The sequence below is a fragment of the Pelodiscus sinensis genome, chromosome 16 (genome assembly GCF_052426305.1).
Source record: "Pelodiscus sinensis isolate ZL-2025 chromosome 16, ASM5242630v1, whole genome shotgun sequence".
Taxonomy (NCBI): Eukaryota; Metazoa; Chordata; order Testudines; family Trionychidae; genus Pelodiscus; species Pelodiscus sinensis.
The window spans coordinates 11,273,321-11,293,965 of NC_143067.1; the positions used below are offsets into that span (position 1 = coordinate 11,273,321).

At 40.1% G+C, this 20,645-nt stretch overlaps 1 protein-coding gene across 1 annotated transcript in view; it reads right to left on the reverse strand.

Moving 5' to 3' along the window:
- Positions 1 to 20,645, reverse strand: part of SPOCK1 (SPARC (osteonectin), cwcv and kazal like domains proteoglycan 1) — a 635,081-nt gene that overhangs the window by 264,544 nt on the left and 349,892 nt on the right. Inside the window, exon 4 of the mRNA XM_075900445.2 lies at positions 16,619 to 16,733. Within this exon, the coding sequence (XP_075756560.1) occupies positions 16,619 to 16,733 (115 nt within the window). The remainder of the gene's footprint in view (positions 1 to 16,618; positions 16,734 to 20,645) is intronic.

Consider the following 20,645-nt stretch of genomic DNA (forward strand, 5'->3'; position numbering starts at 1 on the left):
ATATAATATAACTAAATTGGAAATCTGTAGGTTGAGCTCTCAATGAGTTCTGGCAGAGCGCTAAGCAGGCAATCGCAGGCTTAATAACGAAAAAAGAGCAGGATGGAAATTGAAAAATTAACGCAGTAAGAAGCAACAGACTGACAATTTTGATAACTTGCATCAAATAAAAAATACTTGTTCCTTTGTGTAAACCACCCCTTTGTTGCCAAGGGCATGTGTCCATAAGCTCCTTTGCTCGACTGGCTCTGGGAGTGGGGGTAGCCCAGTTGCCCTTTTGGGATGGTCGCCTGGGACCAGATTTCTTTGCTACCCCCTTTTCATAGCTGCTGGTGGATTTGGGGAGACCCAGACCCACCCACTCCTCTGGGTGCCAGCCCAGGGACCCTGTAAGTAGCACTTGTCCATCAAGTGTCCTTACTGTCCACTGCTCTCAAACAATCTCTGCTGGATTTAGTTATATATCCCCAACACGGGCAATTTTAGGGGAGTTATAACTTCTGCTAATAGCCAGGTTTGTGCCATAGCAGCTACCTAGGACTACTGGCTACTGGAGGTTGTAAATTTATCTCAGGCAGGATGACAGTGGTGCAAACTACATTCAACCTCTGCTCCAACGAGAACTTGGACTCTGTTGTTCTACCCCCTGCTAGCTTTGGAGCAAGGGCAAGGCCAGGTTGGCAAGGAGAGATACAGGTGCTGGACCAGATTTTAAACCTGCTCTCCTCATCAGAGCTATGGAAAAGGAAGCTACCACTTGCCCAGTGAATGATGCTCACCCTGTGCCAAGGATATCCCCCTCAAGTCCTGAATGATACACTTCCCTCCACATGGAAGGGTATATGAGGCTCTAGGTTTGAATTTGGCCCATAAATATCAATACTTTTCATTGACAGTATTGACAGAGCTACACCAATTTTCGGTAATGTAAGAATACAAAAGTATAAGATTTTGTACAAGATAAAGATTGATTTCTATTTGATCGGGTTAAAATTATATACACACTGAAATTGTGTAACAAATATGAGTCATGTCTAACAGATACACAACTGTAAAAATGTGATTTAACATACTGGCCAGTATCAAATGGAGTGTAATATTTTTAAGGGCTAATCTGAAAATTGTATACAAAATATCTGAAGTTTATGAAAAACACTGCAGTAGAAATATGTAATGACATTGGTCTAAAGGCAGATTTTAAAGTGGTAACTATTTAATATTTTTTCCAATATAGTGAGATGTTGAAAATTAAAGAAAGGCTTTAATAGAACCCTTTCCCTGTAAACAAATTCCAATCTTATAAAAACATGCCTTTAATTAGCACTAAAAAAGATTTTTCCACTCAACATTCATGTCCCGAGGCCTCTACACCAAAAACAAAACAACCTCCTTCCCCAGCAACAGATATAGACTCTCTAGTCACCAAGTTATGGTATAAATTGGGAATAATATACATAGCAGTGGGGGGCATTTGTAAATATTAAATTATCATCTGTGAATGGATGGATTTCTCCACAAATTTCAGAAACAGATAAATAGCAAAATTAAATAAACATATTAAATATTACTACACAATGGATAGCACCAACTCAATTATTAAGATTTCTGACACACTGAAAACACAGCAAACAGCCTTTATTTCAAGTATTTATCCTTAGCCATGGCAAGCCCAGTAAAGACTGCAGAACCTGGTTCTCATGGGAGGGTGGCCTATTCACAGGAAAAGTAAGCCAGCTGCTAAGGACAATAACAAATGAAAAATGACAAAGTCAAAGGTCAGAAGTGGTGGCACTGGCAGGGAAGTGGACAGCCTCTACAAGTATGCGCTTAGGGCCTTTTAAGCCGAATTTTGACAATTAATAAACCCAGGCCTGTGGTTACTGAAAACCAGTGAATGGGCTCAGAGAGTTGATGCTCCTATTTTAAACATTAATAGGAGTGATGTTAAAAACACAGTAAAAGAATGTTAAAGTAGCTGATTAAACACTCAAAAGTCAAACGTGGCCAAAGTTAATGACGCATGTGCAACTGGAACTCTTTCCCCAAGTGCGGAGGAGGAAGGCAAAGGATTCCACTCAATCCTTTAGCCCATGAGTGGGGAACTTTCTTTTGGGTCAGGGCCTACTAGATTTTGTGTGCTCCAGCCTTGCGGGGGGGAGGGGGGGGGGAAGGTGTGTGCACCTGAGGTGTCCCATCCCTGCTTTAGCCATTTGTCTACTTAAATGTCACCAAGGCCTGCATGTTCTTTTTCACTGTTTTCACCACGGATGACAGGTCCTTACCTGAAGGCTGTAGGAGAAAAAGCCTACCTGCTGTTTATTGTTATAATTTGTTTTGGTTCATGCCCACAGCACGCAAAGAGCTTTCCACACAAAAAGGAACAACTATATTACTGGCTAAAAGACAGGAATGGACAAAGGGTAGGTGTGAGCTTTAGGGATAACCCACAGTAGTACAGAGCATGGTCACCACCTGCCCTGCTCGTAATCTGTGCAGCTTTGTCTCAGATCACTAACACTAAAAGTCTGACCACAAATAATTGCTTACCCTGATCTCCACCAGCCTAGTTAAAGCTCACAGGATGACTCCAACAGCCCTTTCAGTCCTGAGTCTCCTTTAATGCATCCTTCATGAGTTTTTAACTACCAGCACTCACACTTCCCCCCTTTGGTTCGTCACCCTCAAAAAAGTGAAACCGCCCCCCCCCCCACCAATTTTTAGTTCCCTTTGGGACATACATTTCACACAGTTTACACAGAGACCAGCATGGGAAAAATATAATAAAAATATTCAAGAGAAAAATCACAGATTCAAAGAGGCAGCAGTAAGGGAAAGCAGGCACAAGTTGCACAGAAAATAAACATAAAGATGCAACCTCTCACTTTTCACTTATATATTAGTTAATTCTTTTTTCTTTTTTTTACACAAATTATCTACTGCCTCAAAGAAGTTTTCCAACATGCCCTCTGTCACAGAACTGGTCCAGACTGTCACCTTTAGCACTTTGCTTAGATGCTAGCCCTCAGTTTCTGGATAGCTTTCACTTCAAAATCTTTTCCATTTCGGCAACTACAGTTTCTTTTCAACTTTTGCCCATGCTTGCTCTACACTAGTATCTTATGTTGGCATAACTATGTTGCTCAGAGGTTTGGGATACTGTAAATGCAAATATACTTATTGATCTTAGTGACTGACTGAACAAATAGTAGTACTGAGTGGACTTGCAAGTTCTAAAGTTCTACACTGTTTCTACTTGCAATCATGTAAAATAATTGTGTATTTATAAGTTGCATATTCATGTTAAAGATTGCACTATATTACTTGCTTAAAGTGAACTAAAAATAATATTTCTTGTCTTCTCTACAATGCAAAGAGTTGTAATAATAATAATGATAATAACAAATCAGTAGTGTGCACTTTCTATTCTATGTTGTAATTGAAACCAATATATTTGAAATGTAGGAAAACATCCACAATATTTATAATAAATGTAAATTGGCATTCTATTATTAACAGTTCAATTAAAACTAAATAATTGCATCTATTTTTTTCTAATCTCACATCTGTGACTATTTTAATTGTTTGACAACCCTAATAAAATACTTTATAAAGCTTTTAATTTTTCTGCTTTAACCTTAAAATTCTATTTCATTTGAAGGGCTCTCATAAAAGAATTTAGGTAGGCACTTGCATTTGCTTTCATTACAAAGCTAAGCTGCATAATGTACAAAGAGTAATTACATATTAGCAAGAACAATAGTAACGACAGAGCAATGTAGAAGAGATTAGAAACTACACAATATATCAATTATCATATTCTGTTCATATTGAGAGCTTTAATTCAAAGACCATTACAGCAATTTTCCAAAATCGGGAAAGGTATGGAAGGACCAATATTTGAAATTTTTTTTTCTTTGTATGTTGCAGGTCATTGGTTTGAAAAAAGTCCAATCAATTTGTGGTTTTGGGGGGGGGGGGGAGGAGAAAGAGGGAGGGTATAAAATACTTCAATGCTCTTTCTTCTAAAGCAAAAATCAATTCTGGCAGATAAGAAAAATCAATGTTCAGCACTGAAAAGCAACCTTAAAACAAGAATCCTTCATAGAGAGCTCACAATTCATGAGCAACTCCAGTGCAATAAATTATAACAATTTTGCTTGTTTCTAGAGGTTTATATCTGCAATGCATGGTAGACATTAACTATCTAATGTGCACATTAATCTTGAGAAGTGGAAAGTTAAGCATTATCAGCATAACAAACCAATGTAGGGAGGCTCAGTGCTCATGGGTAAAGTTCGTGGACTATGTACTACCCACAATTACCATTCTAGTAAAGACTTGATTCTGCACAGATTTTTGTTTCATATTCAGTATAGCCTACACGGTCAGCAACATACTTTTCATTTGCTATATTAAATAACAGTCATATAAAAATACAAAAATATTCCCTGGTGCAGGGGTCGCAGCTCCAAAATGGTTGTGCACCACTGTGCTTGACCTTTCTGGAAGCTTCCAGAGTGTCTCCCCAGATGGAGCCTGAGATCCAACAGTTTCATAGCATCTCACTAGATAGCGCTTAAGTGATTTGGTCATTCAAGATTAATGGCATCAAGAAAACCATCAACAAGTTCTGAACAGACGAGAAAGAGTGGTGTTGACTAAGTAAAAAACTGGACATTATAAGGCATTTAGAAAAAGGTGTAAATAGAAAAGTGTTGACGGATGAATACAGTGTTGGTTCTTCAACACTTTACGACATTAAGGCTCAAAAGGACAAACTTTTAACATCTGTTGTACAATCTGAGACCAAGAAAGGACTTGAAAAATGCCATACACTGCATAAATTGAAATTGGAACAGCTTGATAAAGCGTTGAATGAATGGTTTGCATTGAAAAGATCTGAAGGACATCCAATTTCAGGGCCAATGCTGATTGAAAAAGCAAAGGACTTTTATAAACAAATGGAGTTGACTGAGCCTTGTGCATTTTCTGAAGGGTGGTTGCAGTGTTTTAAGCTTCAACATGGCATCAGAAGATTGCATGTGTCTGGAGAAAAAGCATCGGCAGATCATGAAGCTGCTGAAAGTTATTATGAATCCTTTAAGAAATTGGTCTCTGAAGATGAACTAAGTGCAGATCAAATATATCATGCGGATGAAAGTTATTGGCCAACTTCAACTCTGGCTGATGAAGGCGAGTTTTCTGCTTCAGGATTCAAGCAGAATAATGATCGTCTGACTGTTCTTACTTGTGCTAATGCTTCTGGTTATCACAGAATCAAACTTTGTTATTGGAAAATATGTTAAACCTACAGCCCTTAAAGGAGTTATTCATTTGTCTGTTGAATACAAAGCACAATATAATGCATGGATGGATTGTGATATTTTCTCAAATTGATTCCATCACACCTTGAGAATTTAAGAAAATTAAACAAGCCATAAGACAGAAGACAACTGCAGAGCACATCCTTCTGAAACAGATTTGGTTTCAGAAAATATTTTCACTGTCTTCCTTCCTCCCAATGTAACATCTCTCATACAACCAATGGATTAAGGAGTTATTCAAAATCTTAAATTAATCTACAAGAAACACTTCATGCAACAGTAGATCCAGTATCAAGGCAGCATCAAGGAATTTCAATCTCAGTACACAAAGATGTTATCTTCAGTGTTGCTTGTGCATGGAATACAGTTAAGAGTCAAACTTTAAGAAGATCTTGGAGAAAATTATGGCTGAATTCTATATTCGCAGAGGGGTCATCTGATGAAGAAGAAAATTTTGAAGGCTTCAGTGTCACAAGAAGAAAGACTGAATTTACAGATATCATTGAAGTTCTGAAGCAAGCTGAGCCTAAAAACCCACTCAAGAATCTCAAAGAAGATGAAGTTGAAGAACAGGTTTACATGGACAACAATGCAGACGTGACCTACAGCCCTAGTGATACTGAAATCAGAGAAAAAGTTCTGAACCCAGAAAAGTCTTTGCCACCTGAATATGATTCTGAGGAAGATAAAACTTCCTGGGCTAATGCAAGTTCAGATCTTTCAACTCTGATCAAATTTGCTGAGCGGCATTCTTCTTTTTCATCTCAAGAAGTAATTCAACTGTATGCACAAGAGACAGCAGGCCTATAAGCAGGGTGATATCAGGAAGTTGCTGTAGAGAGCTTCTGTACCTTGTGCAACTATGCCTTCTACATCTACATGTACCAGTGATTTGGATCCAGAGAATGACTACATTTTTAGTTTTAACTTATGTTACTATGCCATATAATAATTACAGTACAGTGACTTTTTAATAAAATAAGACTAAATTTTACTTGTTCGATTGTCCCATAGATCCTTAGCATTGTGTTTAGGTTGTTTACAATATAGTTTACATTGGTAGATATCCAAAATTTGAGTTTTACTATTATTGTCCATTCATTTTTCCTAAGTTGATGGGACCTTCAGATAACCAGAATTTTTAGATAATCAGAAAGCCCTAATCCCCGAACATGCTGGATAACACAGGTTTTACTGTACATGTTTTCCTGTGGATTTTCCAAACTTCCTGCAGAATTTGGCAATATTTCTTAGAACAAGCCAGGAATTACTCATGACAAATAGCAATCTATGACTAAGGTGAGAACTCTAAAAAATAAAGGATCATTTTTCCCTTCTACAAGTTCCCTTCCGAGTTTTAACATACCCAGAAAGAAAAGTTCATTTCAAACTTATCTGCAAAAGCAAACACTGTTCTTTGGAACAAGAAAAAAATTAGAAGTAGTAGTAGAGGTTTAGCTGTTTGTCTACACTCAGCAAAGACAAATAAAAAAAAAGCCAGCACAAATGGTGCCCTATTGCTTATCTTGGTTCTCTGGTCCTACAATTACTGGTGGCCTTTCTAGAGAACATCTAATAAGATAGGACACACAGAAAAGTAAGGACAATGATCTTAGTGATGCACTGATACCAATGCTTAGCACACTCAAGGTATTTTTTTATTTCCCTCTGGGACTAAGGTTTTCTAAATAGCACCTTCAAAAATATCTATTTTCTGAATCAAAATTAAAAAATGAAAACAAGCACAACACTGCATAAAACTAATTGGGGGGAAAATGATGCTATTACTAGATCCATAGCTAATTACCATCTCCCAGGTTTGACTGTGTTACAACACATCAAAATACAGATTGCTTACGTATTCAAGCTTTGATAAACAACACCATGTAAATCACTTAGTGTTAAACAGTGTAAGAAACAAACACTCCCTCAACTTCGTCAGGCCACTAGTCAGGTGTTCAGCACAGGAAGAAATTACCCCCAGAGGAATGCTTGGATTCATGCCAATATCTCATTAGCATTTAGCACTACTGGCAGAGCATGAAAGCAAGAAACAGAAATGTACAGACATGCAAAGAGACAAAGAAGAGATTAAAAGCAAACGTGTCTAAGGTATACGGGTTCCACATTTAACACATTTAAAAGCAAAAGGTGAGTGTTTGTATAATACAAAAACTCTAGTAACAAGCAGTAACAGCCCATGCGTCTTATCTGGGTAACCTTTCAGAAACTCTCAAACAGCAGTTGGCTTGCTGCGATCAAAGATGTGTATATAACACACTGACCTCCACCATCAGTCCTTGAAAGCAGCATAGTTACTGACAGTCTTGCTATTATTAATGTGTCTTCTCTTTCCTGAATATCCTTTCAGATACAACCTAAGCCACACAATTGGCATGTGGATCAGCAGTGGTAAAAATATGCATAATCCCACTCATCTGGTAGCCAGGTTTCACTGGGTTTTTTTGTTTGTTTTTTGGCAGAAACTAAGATTTTCTAGAATATCCCAGAGAGCGAGAGAGTGAGAAAGAGAGACTAGTTCACTTGTGAATAAATATAGTTGTCAGCAATACTACCCTGAACAGTCTAACCCTGTGTTGTGGAATGTATAGGGTATGATGTTTCATCTGGCAACTTAACCAGATCTTTACATAAAATAATAATATGAAATTTAGTGAGCCACTCAGTACGGACGTCTGGTAAAAATGGACTACCGGAGAATACTGAGCTAACAGCTTGACTTTTAAAATTCAATACAGAAGTTTATGCAATATAATCACTCTATTACATGGGTCCTATAAAGCATTTTCAACATCCCGGTCACATTAATATGGCTGTTACACTTTTGCTGATTCTTTTTGCCAGCTCTGCATTTCCCAGAACTTTCCTTCTTCTGAAAGTCTCAAAGGGGTAGCTGTGTTAGTCTGTAACTTTAAAAAACAAGTAGCCCTGTGGCACCTTAGGGTATGTCTACACTGCCACCCTACTTCAAACAAGGGTGGCTAATGTAGGCATTCGAACTTGCAAATGAAGCCAGGGATTTAAATATCCCGGGCTTCATTTGCATGTTCCCGGGAGCCACCATTTTTAAATGCCCTGTAGTTTGAACTACCTGCTACATGCGGCACGGACTAGGTAGTTCGAATTAAAGCTCCTAATTCAAACTACCATTATTCCTCGCGCAAGGAGGTTTAATGGTAGTTAGAATTAGGAGCTTTAATTCGAACTACCTAGTCCGTGCTGCGTGTAGCCGTGGGCAGGTAGTTTGAACTACGGGGCATTTAAAAATGGCAGCGCCTGGGAAAATGCAAATGAAGCCCGGGATATTTAAATCCCGGGCTTCATTTGCAAGTTCGAATGCCTATATTAGCCACCCTAGTTCGAACTACGATGGCAGTGTAGACATACCTTTAGAGACTAGCTCATCTGAGAAAGTGGGTTTTGCCCATGAAAGCTCATGATACTATATTTGTTAGTCTCTAAGGCTATGTCTACTCAGCAGAGCTATTTATTTTGGATACCTTTGGTATCTCAAAATAGCTATTCCACATCATAAGAGTAAGCCCATTATATCAAAATATAATGGGCTTGCTATTCCAATGTCCCTGTAAACCTCATTGCACAAAGGATAAGGGATGCTTCGGAATGGCGCCTTATTTAGAAATAACATCTAAATAAGCTACGCAATTTGCACAGTGCAAATTGTGTAGCTTATTTTAAGGTAAGGGTGTTGTGTAGATGCACCCTAAGGTGCCACAGGACTCCTCCTTATGAAAGGCATTCAAAGGAGAAGCAGAGGAGTAGGCTGAAATCCTGTAAAGTGTCATGTCAAAAATGTAATATGTAGATATGTAAATATTAGGGCTGCCAAGCCATTAAAATTAATCATGATTAATCACAATTAATTGCACAATTATACAGTAATAGATAACCATCAATGTACATACTTTGGATGTTTTCTATATTTTCAAATGTATTGATTTCAATTACAACACAGAATACAAAGCGTATAAGTGCTCGCTTTATATTTGATTACAAATATTTGCAATGTAAAAAACAAAAGAAATAGTCTTTTTCCATTTATCTCATACAAGTACAATAGTGCAATCTCTTTATCATGAAAGTTGAACTTAAATGTAGAATTATGTACAAAATAACTTAATTAAAAAAATAAAACAATGTAAAACTTTAAAGCATATAAGTCTACTCAGTCCTATTTCTTGTTCAGCCAATCACTCAGACGAACAAACTTGGTTACAATTTGCAGGCGAGATAATGCCACCTGCTTCTTGTTTACAATGTCACCAGAACATGACAACAGGCATTTGCATGGTGTTGGTGTAGCTAGCATCACAAGATATTTATGTACCAGATATGCTAAAGATTCATGTGTTCCTTCAGACTTCAACCACAATTCCAGAGGACATGCATCAATGCTAAAAGGGTTCTGCTCGATAATGAACTAAAGCAGAGCAGACTGATGCATGTTCTTTTCCACCATCTAAGTTGGGCGCCACCAGCAGAAAGTTGATTTTATTTTTTGGTGGTTTGGTTTCTGTAGTTGCTGCATGGGAGTGTTGCTCATTTAAAACTTCTGAAAGCATGCCCCACACATTGCACTTCTCAGATTTTGTACGGCACTTCAGATTCTTAAACCGTGGGTTGAGTGCTGTAGTTATTTTTCATATTGGTACCTTCCTTGTGTTCTGTTAAATCTGCTGTGAAAGTGTTCTCAAAATGAACATGAGCTGGGTCATCATCTGAGACTGCTATAACATGAAATATATGGCAGAATGAGGGCAAAACAGAACAGAAAACATACAATTTTACCCACAGGAGCGGTCACAAATTTAACACAATTTTTTAAAACAAGGATCATCGTTATGGAAGCATGTCCTATGGAATGGTGGCCAAAGCATGAAGGGGCATATGAATGTTAAGCATATTTGGCATTTAAATACCTTGCAATGCTGGCTACAAAAGTGCCATACAAACATCTGTTCTCACTTTCAGGTGACATCATAAGAAGAGTCAGGCAGCATTATCTCCCATAAATACAAATAAACTTGATTATGTTAACAATTGGCTAAACAAGGAAAAGGACTGAGTGGACCTATAGGCTCTAAAGTTTTACATTATTTTGTTTATGAATGCATTTATGTAACAAACAATCTACATTTGTAAGTTACGATTTGCATGAGGTGAGCTGAAAAATGCTATTTCTTCTCCTTTTTTCAGTACAAATATCTGTAATAAAAACATCAATTGAGCACTGTGCACACTTTGTATTCTGAGTTGTAACTGAAATCAATATATTTGAAAATGTAGAAAGCAGACAAAATATTTAATACATTTCAATTTATTCTATTCTTTAACAGTGTGATTAATCACAACTAATAGTTTTGAGTTAACTATGATTAACCAAGGGCTCTATTATATATCTCTTAAAGAGCTACTTGCTGTTCTTTGTGTACATTCAAACCAACAGAAAATTTTGCTATTACAGTATGTTCAATTTAAAGGAGATTTTGCTCCAGCTACAGTATTTTACGAGGCATTATTATGAATAGTGTGCCTATTCAAACCCATCTCTTTTAGGCATTTTTCAATTGATGATTGTTCACTCATCAGCTCTGATTGTCAGTTCAGTCCCTGCCTTTATTTGTATTGTATCTGCCCAATTGAGTTGGAAAACTCTTTGGGGCAGAGACTTATCTAATCTATGTGCTTCATAAACACTATGCATGCCTATGATGCCACAGAATGCATTAAAAATGTCTTAGGACCAAAGCCTTAGCCTGTGTAAATAAATATTCTTCCATCAAAGTCAATTTTATACAATTATTACCAAATTACTGCAGTGGCTTGTAAAGCGTGTCCCTCAGTACAAAGAGAATGAAAATGCAATATTAGATGTTACCTACAATGTAAGGATATTAAATGGCAATTAATTGACTAGTCAAGTAGTCAAGGGAATTTCCATCGACTAATTGATAGGCACTTGTCCATTTCCAAGGAGGAATGCAGAACTTTGCATGCAGCCCAGGGTCAGTTGGAAGTTCCGCTGAAATGCCACAGGGAGCCTGGGATCAGCTGGGGAGTCCCTAGCTGACCCTGGTTCAACATGGCATTTCAAACTGGCAGCGCAGCATGGAGCCCGGGGTCATCTGAGGAGTCCCCAGCTGACCCTGGGCTCCGAAGTGCCACTTTGAAACACTGCCTCAATGGTTCAAAGGGGCAGCGCCACACAACTAAGCCCCTCTGAAGTACCCCTTTCTCCCCCTCTGCTGCCTCTATCTGATAGGGGCAGCAAGGGGGGGGGGGAATCGACTAGTTAACTAACTATCCAATAAGCTTTTAAGCTTTTGACTAGTCCTTAACATCCTTAGTTGAGACTGGTTTAAAAGGCTTCCCTTTGGAAAGAGCTGGGAGACCTAAGGACTGGGAGTGACAAATCGTGCTGTGAAGGAGCAGGAAGTACTTACTCAAGTACCATGAGAAAGATACTGGGAGGAGCTGATTGGGGAAGTGGTCAGGGAAAAGCTGCAGCTCTGGCAGTAGAAGATTTACTATCTGCTGCTGCCATTAAGGTCCTTGGACTGGAACCCAGAGCACAGGATGGGCCTGTGGTCCCCCCCCAACTTTCCCTGCACCTCCATGGAGGTCACCCCTAAAGGGAGAGTTTGGGAGGCCTATGATGACCTGTTTGAATGGCCTATGGTGAGGATGGCTCAGTAGGCGGTGACCCTTGCCTCTAGTAAAGAGCAAGAGGCTACATGGAGGTCATGGCAAGCCTCTGAGGCAAACACTATTTACCCAGGAGCACAGGACCCCTAGGGTGTGTCTAGACTACAGAGTTTTGTCAACAAAAGTGGACTTTTGTTGACAAAACTATACCTGCGTCCACACTACCGCTGAGTTCTGTCGACATAATGTCGACAGAACTCAGCAGTTTTGTCGACGCTGGTAAACCTCATTTTACGAGGCATAACACCTTCTGTCGACAGAGTTTCTGTCGACAGAAGGAGTTATTGAATGGAAACTGTCCTTTGCGTCCAGACTACCATGTCGACAAAAGCAGCTTGCTTTGTCGACAGAACTCAATGTAGTCTGGACGCGCTTTGTCGACAGAAGTTTTGTCGACAGTATCTGTCGACAAAACTTCTGTTGACAGAAGCCTGTAGTCTAGACGTACCCCTAGAGAAAGGCCAGAGCTTAGCCACAATATGTACAGACAGGTAGGTCCCAATTATCAGTCTTTTATATTGGTTTAACTCCATTGACTCTAATGGATTTGGTCATTTATATGAGGATAAATGAGATTGTGATCAGGCATACCATAATCTACATGGAGTCTGTGCTGGCCCCAGGATTTTAGAAGGTGCGTGAGGTAATATCTTTTATTGGACCAACTTCTGTGGGTGAAAGAGACAAGCTTTCGGGCTTAAACAGAGCTCAAAAACTTGTCTCTCTCCCTAACAGAAGTTGGTCCAATAAAAGAATTACCTCACCCACCTTGTCTCTCTTATATAGTATTCTGGTCAGGCACAGCCAAAAGAACACAAAGTCACAAAATACAGAGACAAAGGGCCAAATTCTCCATTATTGTCTGGGTCAAAAGATTTAAGTCCTCAAAGAATTTGGCTGGCTACTTTCCTCAGTGATACTTCTGCCCTCTGAGGAAATTGGCTCATCGGATATTTTGAGAGCAAGAGCGCTTCTGTGACACACATGCCCCTACTGTGCATCAATAGGGATGTTCACAGTACTACAAAACGAGCTGGAAAACATTTGAAGGCTTTCTCAAAGTAAAGTAGAAAGAGCATTTAAACTGTCACCAGAACCACAATGCTACTCAAAGTCTATCTGAAACGGCTGCAGGCAGTGCAGGAAACCTAGAGAGATCACACCAGCTTGATCTGGTTTGGGGAAAAAAGTGGATCTGCAGCTTCCACTTTGTACCGTTCCGTCTGGGCCACTATGACCAAGTCGCATAGGGACTGACTCTGTGGATCTTCCAAGGCAGGGGGAACCCACAGGGAAAAATTAATGGGTGCTGAGCACCAACTAGTAGCCAGCTCCTCCCTCCTACCAGCAGCCCAGCTGACCAACTCCTCTTCCCCCTCCCAGCACCTCTCACCAGCCATAAACTGCTGTTCTGCCATGTTCAGGATACTCCAGGAGGGAGGGGGGAGAAACGGGGATGGAGTGCACTCGAGGGAGGAAGTGGGGAAGAGACAAGGTGAGAGCTTAGGGGAAGGAGTAGAATGGGAGTTGGGCAGGGCAGAAAGAGACGGGATGAGGTCGGGGCCTAAGGCAGAGGGGAAGTAGGTGCCAATGACAAGTCGCCTGATTGCTTCTGAGAGAACAAATATTGGAAGTAGCCCAGGAAAACTATTTGGCTCAACATGTACACAAAAAAACCTGGGTGAGTTGATGGAGCACAGGCGCATCAATGGCTATTAGATGGTTTGTGCAGGGTTGGTGTTCCTAGCCTGTTTGTCAGAAACTGCGAATGAGGGACAGAAGAGGGATCACTTGCTGACTCCCTGTTCTATTCATTCCCTCTGGGGCATCTGGCATTGACCACTGTTACAAGGCAGAATACTGGCTAGATGGGCTTTTGGTGTGACCTACTATAGCAAAATATTTAAATCTTACATTTTTATGTACTTTATTTATACTCATGACATACAGGTGCTTCATTTTCTTCTGAGGGCTGTTGTGCAATTGCATAACATGCAAAACTTCATGGTAGCATAAGCTTCTTACCAGCTTCACTTTATGTTCCAAACTGAGGATTATAAAGACTATTTTGTCCATCTGAGCTTTGCATGATAAGGCAAAACAGATTTCAAGAAAACCATTTTCCTTGTCTGAACCATGTATTGCCACCAAAATTCTCTTATTGGACAAAACACTCTGCAAAGACAGATTTTTTCCCTCAAACATATTAAAGAAATTAATGAAAGAACTTATTGCAAAAATCAAGTCTTCATCCGGCCAGCACCTATTATGAGTAATGTTGCTCCTGTGAGTAGTCAGTAACTTCAGTAGGATTACTAATATGAGTCAAGTTGAACAGGTATTTTTCCCTGAAAGGTCAGGACCTTAACCGTTTCCATTCTTGATAATTATTTGGAATGTATTAAATTCTAGAAAATTTACCTGGTGTTGCTTGGGTCCAGAACACAATTAATTTTTTTTTAAATAAAATGAAAATGTACATGCTTCATTTAAATTATTGCTCTGACATGGACTGGGGATGATGAGGGATTCCATAGGCCGGCTACCCTGGGAGAGAGGGCTACCCCAACCCTCTCTCACCGCAGCAGGTTCAGGCCAGATGAGAAGCACTTCTCATGGCTGCTGCAGCTCCAGTGGGCACAGCCAGGGGAGGGATGCATGTCCACTGACCAGGGCAGGTCCAGGTTTGTTTGCCCTCTTGGTTCCCCAGCCAGAGTGTGGAATGCAGCAAACGGTGCACTTTACCCTCACTATCTAACGAAGAGTAACAGCCAGCAATGTTCCTATATGTGAGCTTCAGCTTCCTCTGACCTTCCTAAAAAGCAACTCCTGGAATGGGAGGCTCCAGGATGGGGCAGTCCCAGATGGGGAAAGAGGGGAGGAGATGCCCTTTGCCAGCCCTTTTTACCTGCCTGTTGATTCTGTCTCTTTTCTGTGCGGTTTTTTGAGAAGCAATCCCATTCCAGGCACATCCCTTTGTCCTGTCACAACCAAACCCTGACCTTGCTTTAAGTTATAAGAGGAAGCTGTGTACCGAATTTGGTGGTCCTAGCTCCTACCATTTAGGAGGACAAACAAGACAGACAGATGGACAAATATATAGTAGATTGGATGTGACATAACAGTATGAAACTGAATTCCTCTAATGTGATTTTCACTGTGGCACAGAGCCAGCCCCTGAAAAGTGTATTTCCCTGGAAACTCTATGTGGCAATACAGAATTGACACCTTCCATCAATATTAACAGCCTAGCCTATTGCTCCAGGACAGCTATCATCATCTCGAAACCTCTTTATTATGCCAGCTTGATGCCAGTCCTTCGTAGGACAGATCATGCAATACTTGTGAATGAGGTTTGATTATGACAAGTATGTTTTACCGAGAGAGAAAATATATATCATGGCAAATGGGACATGCAACAATTTCATAAGTATTCCAAGTTCACAGCATATTCATCCGACTTTAAAAAGTTTCTGCACCTAGTAAAGTCACAGTTATTGTTAAAGTCCTTTTACTGATGTTCACAATTTTCTTTACTCAGTTTTTCTGATTATCTTGCAATGTATATTATAACTTCTCCTTTGTTGTGGGGAGAGGACACTTTTCAGGGAGTCTATAACCTAACGAATTTCAACAGGATATAGAGGCCTAAGTCTCTTAGGACTTGTCTCCACTGCAGTGTTAGCTCAAGATATGTCTGTAGCCCTTACCCTGACTCTAGTCCACATGCAGATGTCTGTAGCTCAAGTTAACTGGTGCTTTAAACTGAAGTTCACTAGCCATCAGCAGGTCCAGGTTAAAAGCTGAAGTCTGTCATGCAGGAGGGACTCTGCCACTTTGTGCTGCAAATCCAAACACTATTCAGCCAGAACTCAGTTTTGAACTCCCACACAAGTTAGGCTAACTCAGGAGAAGTCACCACGAGTGAACACAACTCCAGTTGACACTGCAGTGAAGAAACCATTAGTTCCATCAGAAAACCCCAAAGTTCTTGAAGTACTTACCATTTAATTTGCCCTTGGTTTAATCATTCAGAAAAGGGATCTATTGCTTTCTGTGATTTTGTGACTTATCTGTGGAATATTTTTCCTAGAACTATCAAAACTTTGAAGTGTACCTTACTAATAGGCATAGATTTTGCTTATTAAACAAAAAGTAGAAGTTCCCTTTGTTTGCTACTGCTTTTAATTGTTTGCACTTAATTAATTTGTACCGTAGAAGTATACAGCATCTGGAATATTTTCATATTTCACGAATTCAGGCTTTTATGCGCCACGTTTCTTATCTGAAAAAAATGCTTCCAGGGCTAGGTAGTAGATATACTGCAACATACAATTCACCCTATGTTGTGTTCCAAAACATCTGATCTTTCTGGAACAGTTCCAACCCTGCTCTAGCCTTTCTTGCAATAAATATAAAAGTTACACTCAGTAACAAAAGCAAATATAAATTAAATCTTCAAAGAATATCTCAAGCATCTCTTTTAATGTTCACTTTAGACTTTTTTAATTTTGGTGGTTCATGACACATTACAAGTGCATCCTTACCTGTGTACCAGCTGCTTACGGCTTACACAAATCGCTGTCTCATAATCATGAGTGACGCACACTTTATGTGGGCTGCACTTTACCTTCAAACATGGATCTTTGGATGGATCAAGGGCTATCAAAAACAAATGTAAAAATAACAAAGTTAGGAGTTTAAGTGAAATTATCTCGCCATTCCTAATTCAAATAAAGGACATGCGGATAAATCAATATCGTATAAACACATCCACAAATGATTGAGCACATGCTTTTCCACTTTACAGTTGTTTTTAATTAATGTGTTTTGGATGGGAGAGTTTAATGGAAGCTCAGTCTGAGTGGTTAAATCTTTTGATTGCGTAATAGTAAGTTGAGTCCATCTTGTCATTCAAATAAATATAAGAAGTGCTCATTAAGGAAAAATAGCTCATATGGCAAAAACCCATCATACATTATTTATCTAATGTAGAAGTTAGAAAATAAATAGACCTATAAAATAAAACAGAGCCATCACTAACATAATAAATGATATTCTAAAAGCTATTTTGTGACTACTGGAAGCTATGTAGTAATTACTAAGCTCATGTTGATATGTAGTCCATAATAATAGCATTGTGCACTAAGAATTTTTGCATCTCCTCCTACCCCAATTCTAAAGGCAACAAAATCTAGGTGCTAAAAAAAAAAAAAGATAGCTTGTAACAATGTTAAACCTGTAAGGAAGGACAATAATAATAATAAACTCATTGCACATTTATACAGCACCTGTCATCACAAAGTATCCCAAGGAATTGTTCTACTACTTAAGTGAAGTTGCCTCTCGGATGAAAGGTGGCCACTATTTAACAGCACCACAACAGTGCATGTTCTGCAAGAATGAACTGTACAAGACCTTAATGAAACTGCAGTGGGACTGATGACAAAGTAATTACCAAAAATGATGTTTGGCCAGGATCCTGGAATTAGACCCCCTTCCCATCTGGAAAGATCACAAATGACCCAGTAAGATGCTGCCAGTATTTTAAAAAGGGGCTCCCACAAAAATTCCTTATTTAGCCTGTGTTAAATATAATATAGAAAGGAGGGGCAAGAAATTTATTCTTCTTTTTAACTGCAAAATGCTCTCTCATAATGCTAAGCAAGGAAACACACAAGAAATATAGACAAGGAGTCCTGTGGCACCTTGTAGACTAACAGATGTATTGGCGCATAAGCTTTCGTGGGCAAAGATCCACTTCGTCAGATGCATGACATCTGTTTTTACGGTCACATGCATCTGACGAAGTGGGTCTTTGCCCACGAAAACTTATGCTCCAATACATCTGTTAGGCTGTGTCCAGACTCAAGGGTTTTTTCGAAAAAAGTAGCCTTTTTTTGAAAAAATTTCCCCTGTGTATAGACTACAGTTCTTTCGAAATTAAATCAAAAGAATGTGGCTTTTCTTTCGACGGTGGAAAACCTCATTTCACGAGGAAGAACGCCTTTTTTCGAAAGTGCTCTTTCGAAAAAAGGCGTTCTTGAATGCAAACAGGGCTTTTTTGAAAGAGAGCATCCAGACTGCCTGGGTGCTCTCCTTCGAAAAAGCGGCTTGCTTTTTCGAAAGTACTGCTTGCAGTCTGCTTGCAAGTATCTTTCGAAAAAGCCTCTTTCGAAAGAGGCTTGCAGTCTAGACGTAGCCTTAATCTATAAGGTGCCACAGGACTCCTTGTCGCTTTTGCAGATCCAGACTAACGTGGCTACCCCTCTGATACTTGACAAGAAATAAAGTGAACTTTGCTGGAAATGTTTATACTTTTTCTTGACAAATATATCAACAGGGGGACTTACCGACTTCTGGGGTCTTTGGGATTCAGAGAGAGAGAGAGAGCGAGATAAACTCCATGCTCTCAGAAGGGGTGGGGCTTCAGATGGAAGGGGCAGGGCTGGGGGGTAGCCTCTCCCTGTGGCCCTTCCACACTGCCTGCAGCTCTGGCACAGATTTAAAGGGCCCACAATTCTGGCTGCTGCCACTCCCTCAGAAGAATGGCAGGGAGCCTCCAGCCCTTTTGAATCGTCAGGCCTTTGGGCAGTTGCCTGCTTTGCCTCCCATTGGTGAGCCTGTATATTAGCTATATTACCATGCACCACTGCATTCAACTGATAAAATGTGTAGTATACATGGTGGAGGGGTGGGGGAGAATTTAAGACATTGTATAATTGGAGGCATCTTATGAAGGAAAATCTTTTTAATGTACCTTGTTGCAGTCAAGTCCTAGTTTTGATAATATAAAAGCACACTTACGGGCTCAGGGACAAATTATGGCTGACAGGGATGGATTAGCATTGTCCATTGGGGATATGAGAATCCATCAGAAGCAGGGAGTCACCTCCATCTTCCCTGTCATTGTGTGGTAGATTGTTAAAATGAGTGGGCTTTGTAAGGCCCTCAGGCTTTCCCACCAGCACACCACAAAACAGGTCAGGATGTTGATTTGAGGTCTCCTGAACAGTGGCTATGTTGCCTCTCTAACTAATTTAAATTATTTTTATATCTGTTTTTATTTGGACTTTCATTATTTCTTCTTCCCAAAGATTCCCCCCTCATTCCCGCTCAGCATCTCCTTCCTTCCAGCTTCGATTGCTTATTTGAGACATTTTTGTTTTCATTTTGGAGCTCCACAGAAGGTATTTATGTCAAATTATCCCGGCTGTTTATATCATCATTGGCTGATGCCCAGGGAAGTTTTTTTTTTTTTTTAAGTAAGACATGACTTTTTACAAAAAAAACAGAGTAATTTTTAAGTTCAATTCAATTACCACTGACGTTCTCCGCATGTCAGCAAATGCATTTCGAACAACTAGAGGGTTCTTTTGCTCTCCTGCGGTGCTGAAATACTGCAGCTGTTCTGCCTTGGTTTAAGCAGTCACAGCAGCAAGCGCTCGCCACATTAACACCCATTACAGATTTGTGATGGGCAATTGAGCACAATCCGTGCATATGTAGTTAGAGCAATACAAGGCGTTGGAAGACTTAAAAACAAAACATCAATGTTAACAGCTTTTGCTCCTAAATCCATTAAACTGATAAAAAAGGTGAAATGGTGGGAAAGGTCCTACATTTCCCCCCATTTCACCTTTTTTATCAGTTTAATGGATTTAGGAGCAAAAGCACACTTAGCATCTAACGAGTATCCATATGGAAAATTGAATTTATATACATATAACCAAGGGTCTATTGTGTGGTCTATGTCAGGACTCTGCAACCTGAGGCTCTGAAGCGGCATGCAGATCTTTGGCTTTCCCCTTGCGGCTTTTTGGGGGGGCTCTCAGTCAATCACAATCTCCCTGCTTGCCTTGGTCCCACACTGCTGCCAGAAGCAGCCAGCATGGCCCCATGCAGGAGAAGGAGGCCACAGGGGTCTCAGAGCACTGGTCTTGCCTGCAAGCTCCACCCCTGCAGCTCCCATTGGCCAGAAATGGAGAATTGTGGCCAATGGAGCTAAGGAGGTAGTTTCGAGAGAGAGAGATATTGAGCCACATGCCCTTGACCTCCCACCCCCAGGGGCACAGGAGAGTGTTGGCCCCTTTTGGGAGTAGTGTGGGGACAGGGCAGTCGGAAAGCCTGCTTTAGACTTTCTGCACCACCAACCAGGAACCACATGCGTTATAAGTGCCTCCTGGCAGGAGGCTGCACCCCGACCTCCAGAATCCCACACTCCTCTTCTGAACCCCAACATTCTGCCCCAGGTTGGAGCACCCTGCTGCACCCAAACTCCTTCCCAGAGCTTGCACCCCATACCTCCTCCTGCATCCTAACCCCCTGCCCTGAGCCCCTTCCCCAAGCAGCTCTCCAAAGATGTCCAACAGCAGAAGTCACATTAAAACTATTGGTGAGTAGCAATAACTATACTATGTTCAATTATTATTAATTGATAAATTCTAACTCTATTCAAATAAATTGTAAACATAATTTAGTGTAATGATAATAAGCAATTCATTCAATATAACAGGGACTGATTCACTAAGTAATGTCTAGGTGAGAACAAAATGCACAGTCAAACTGCATTGA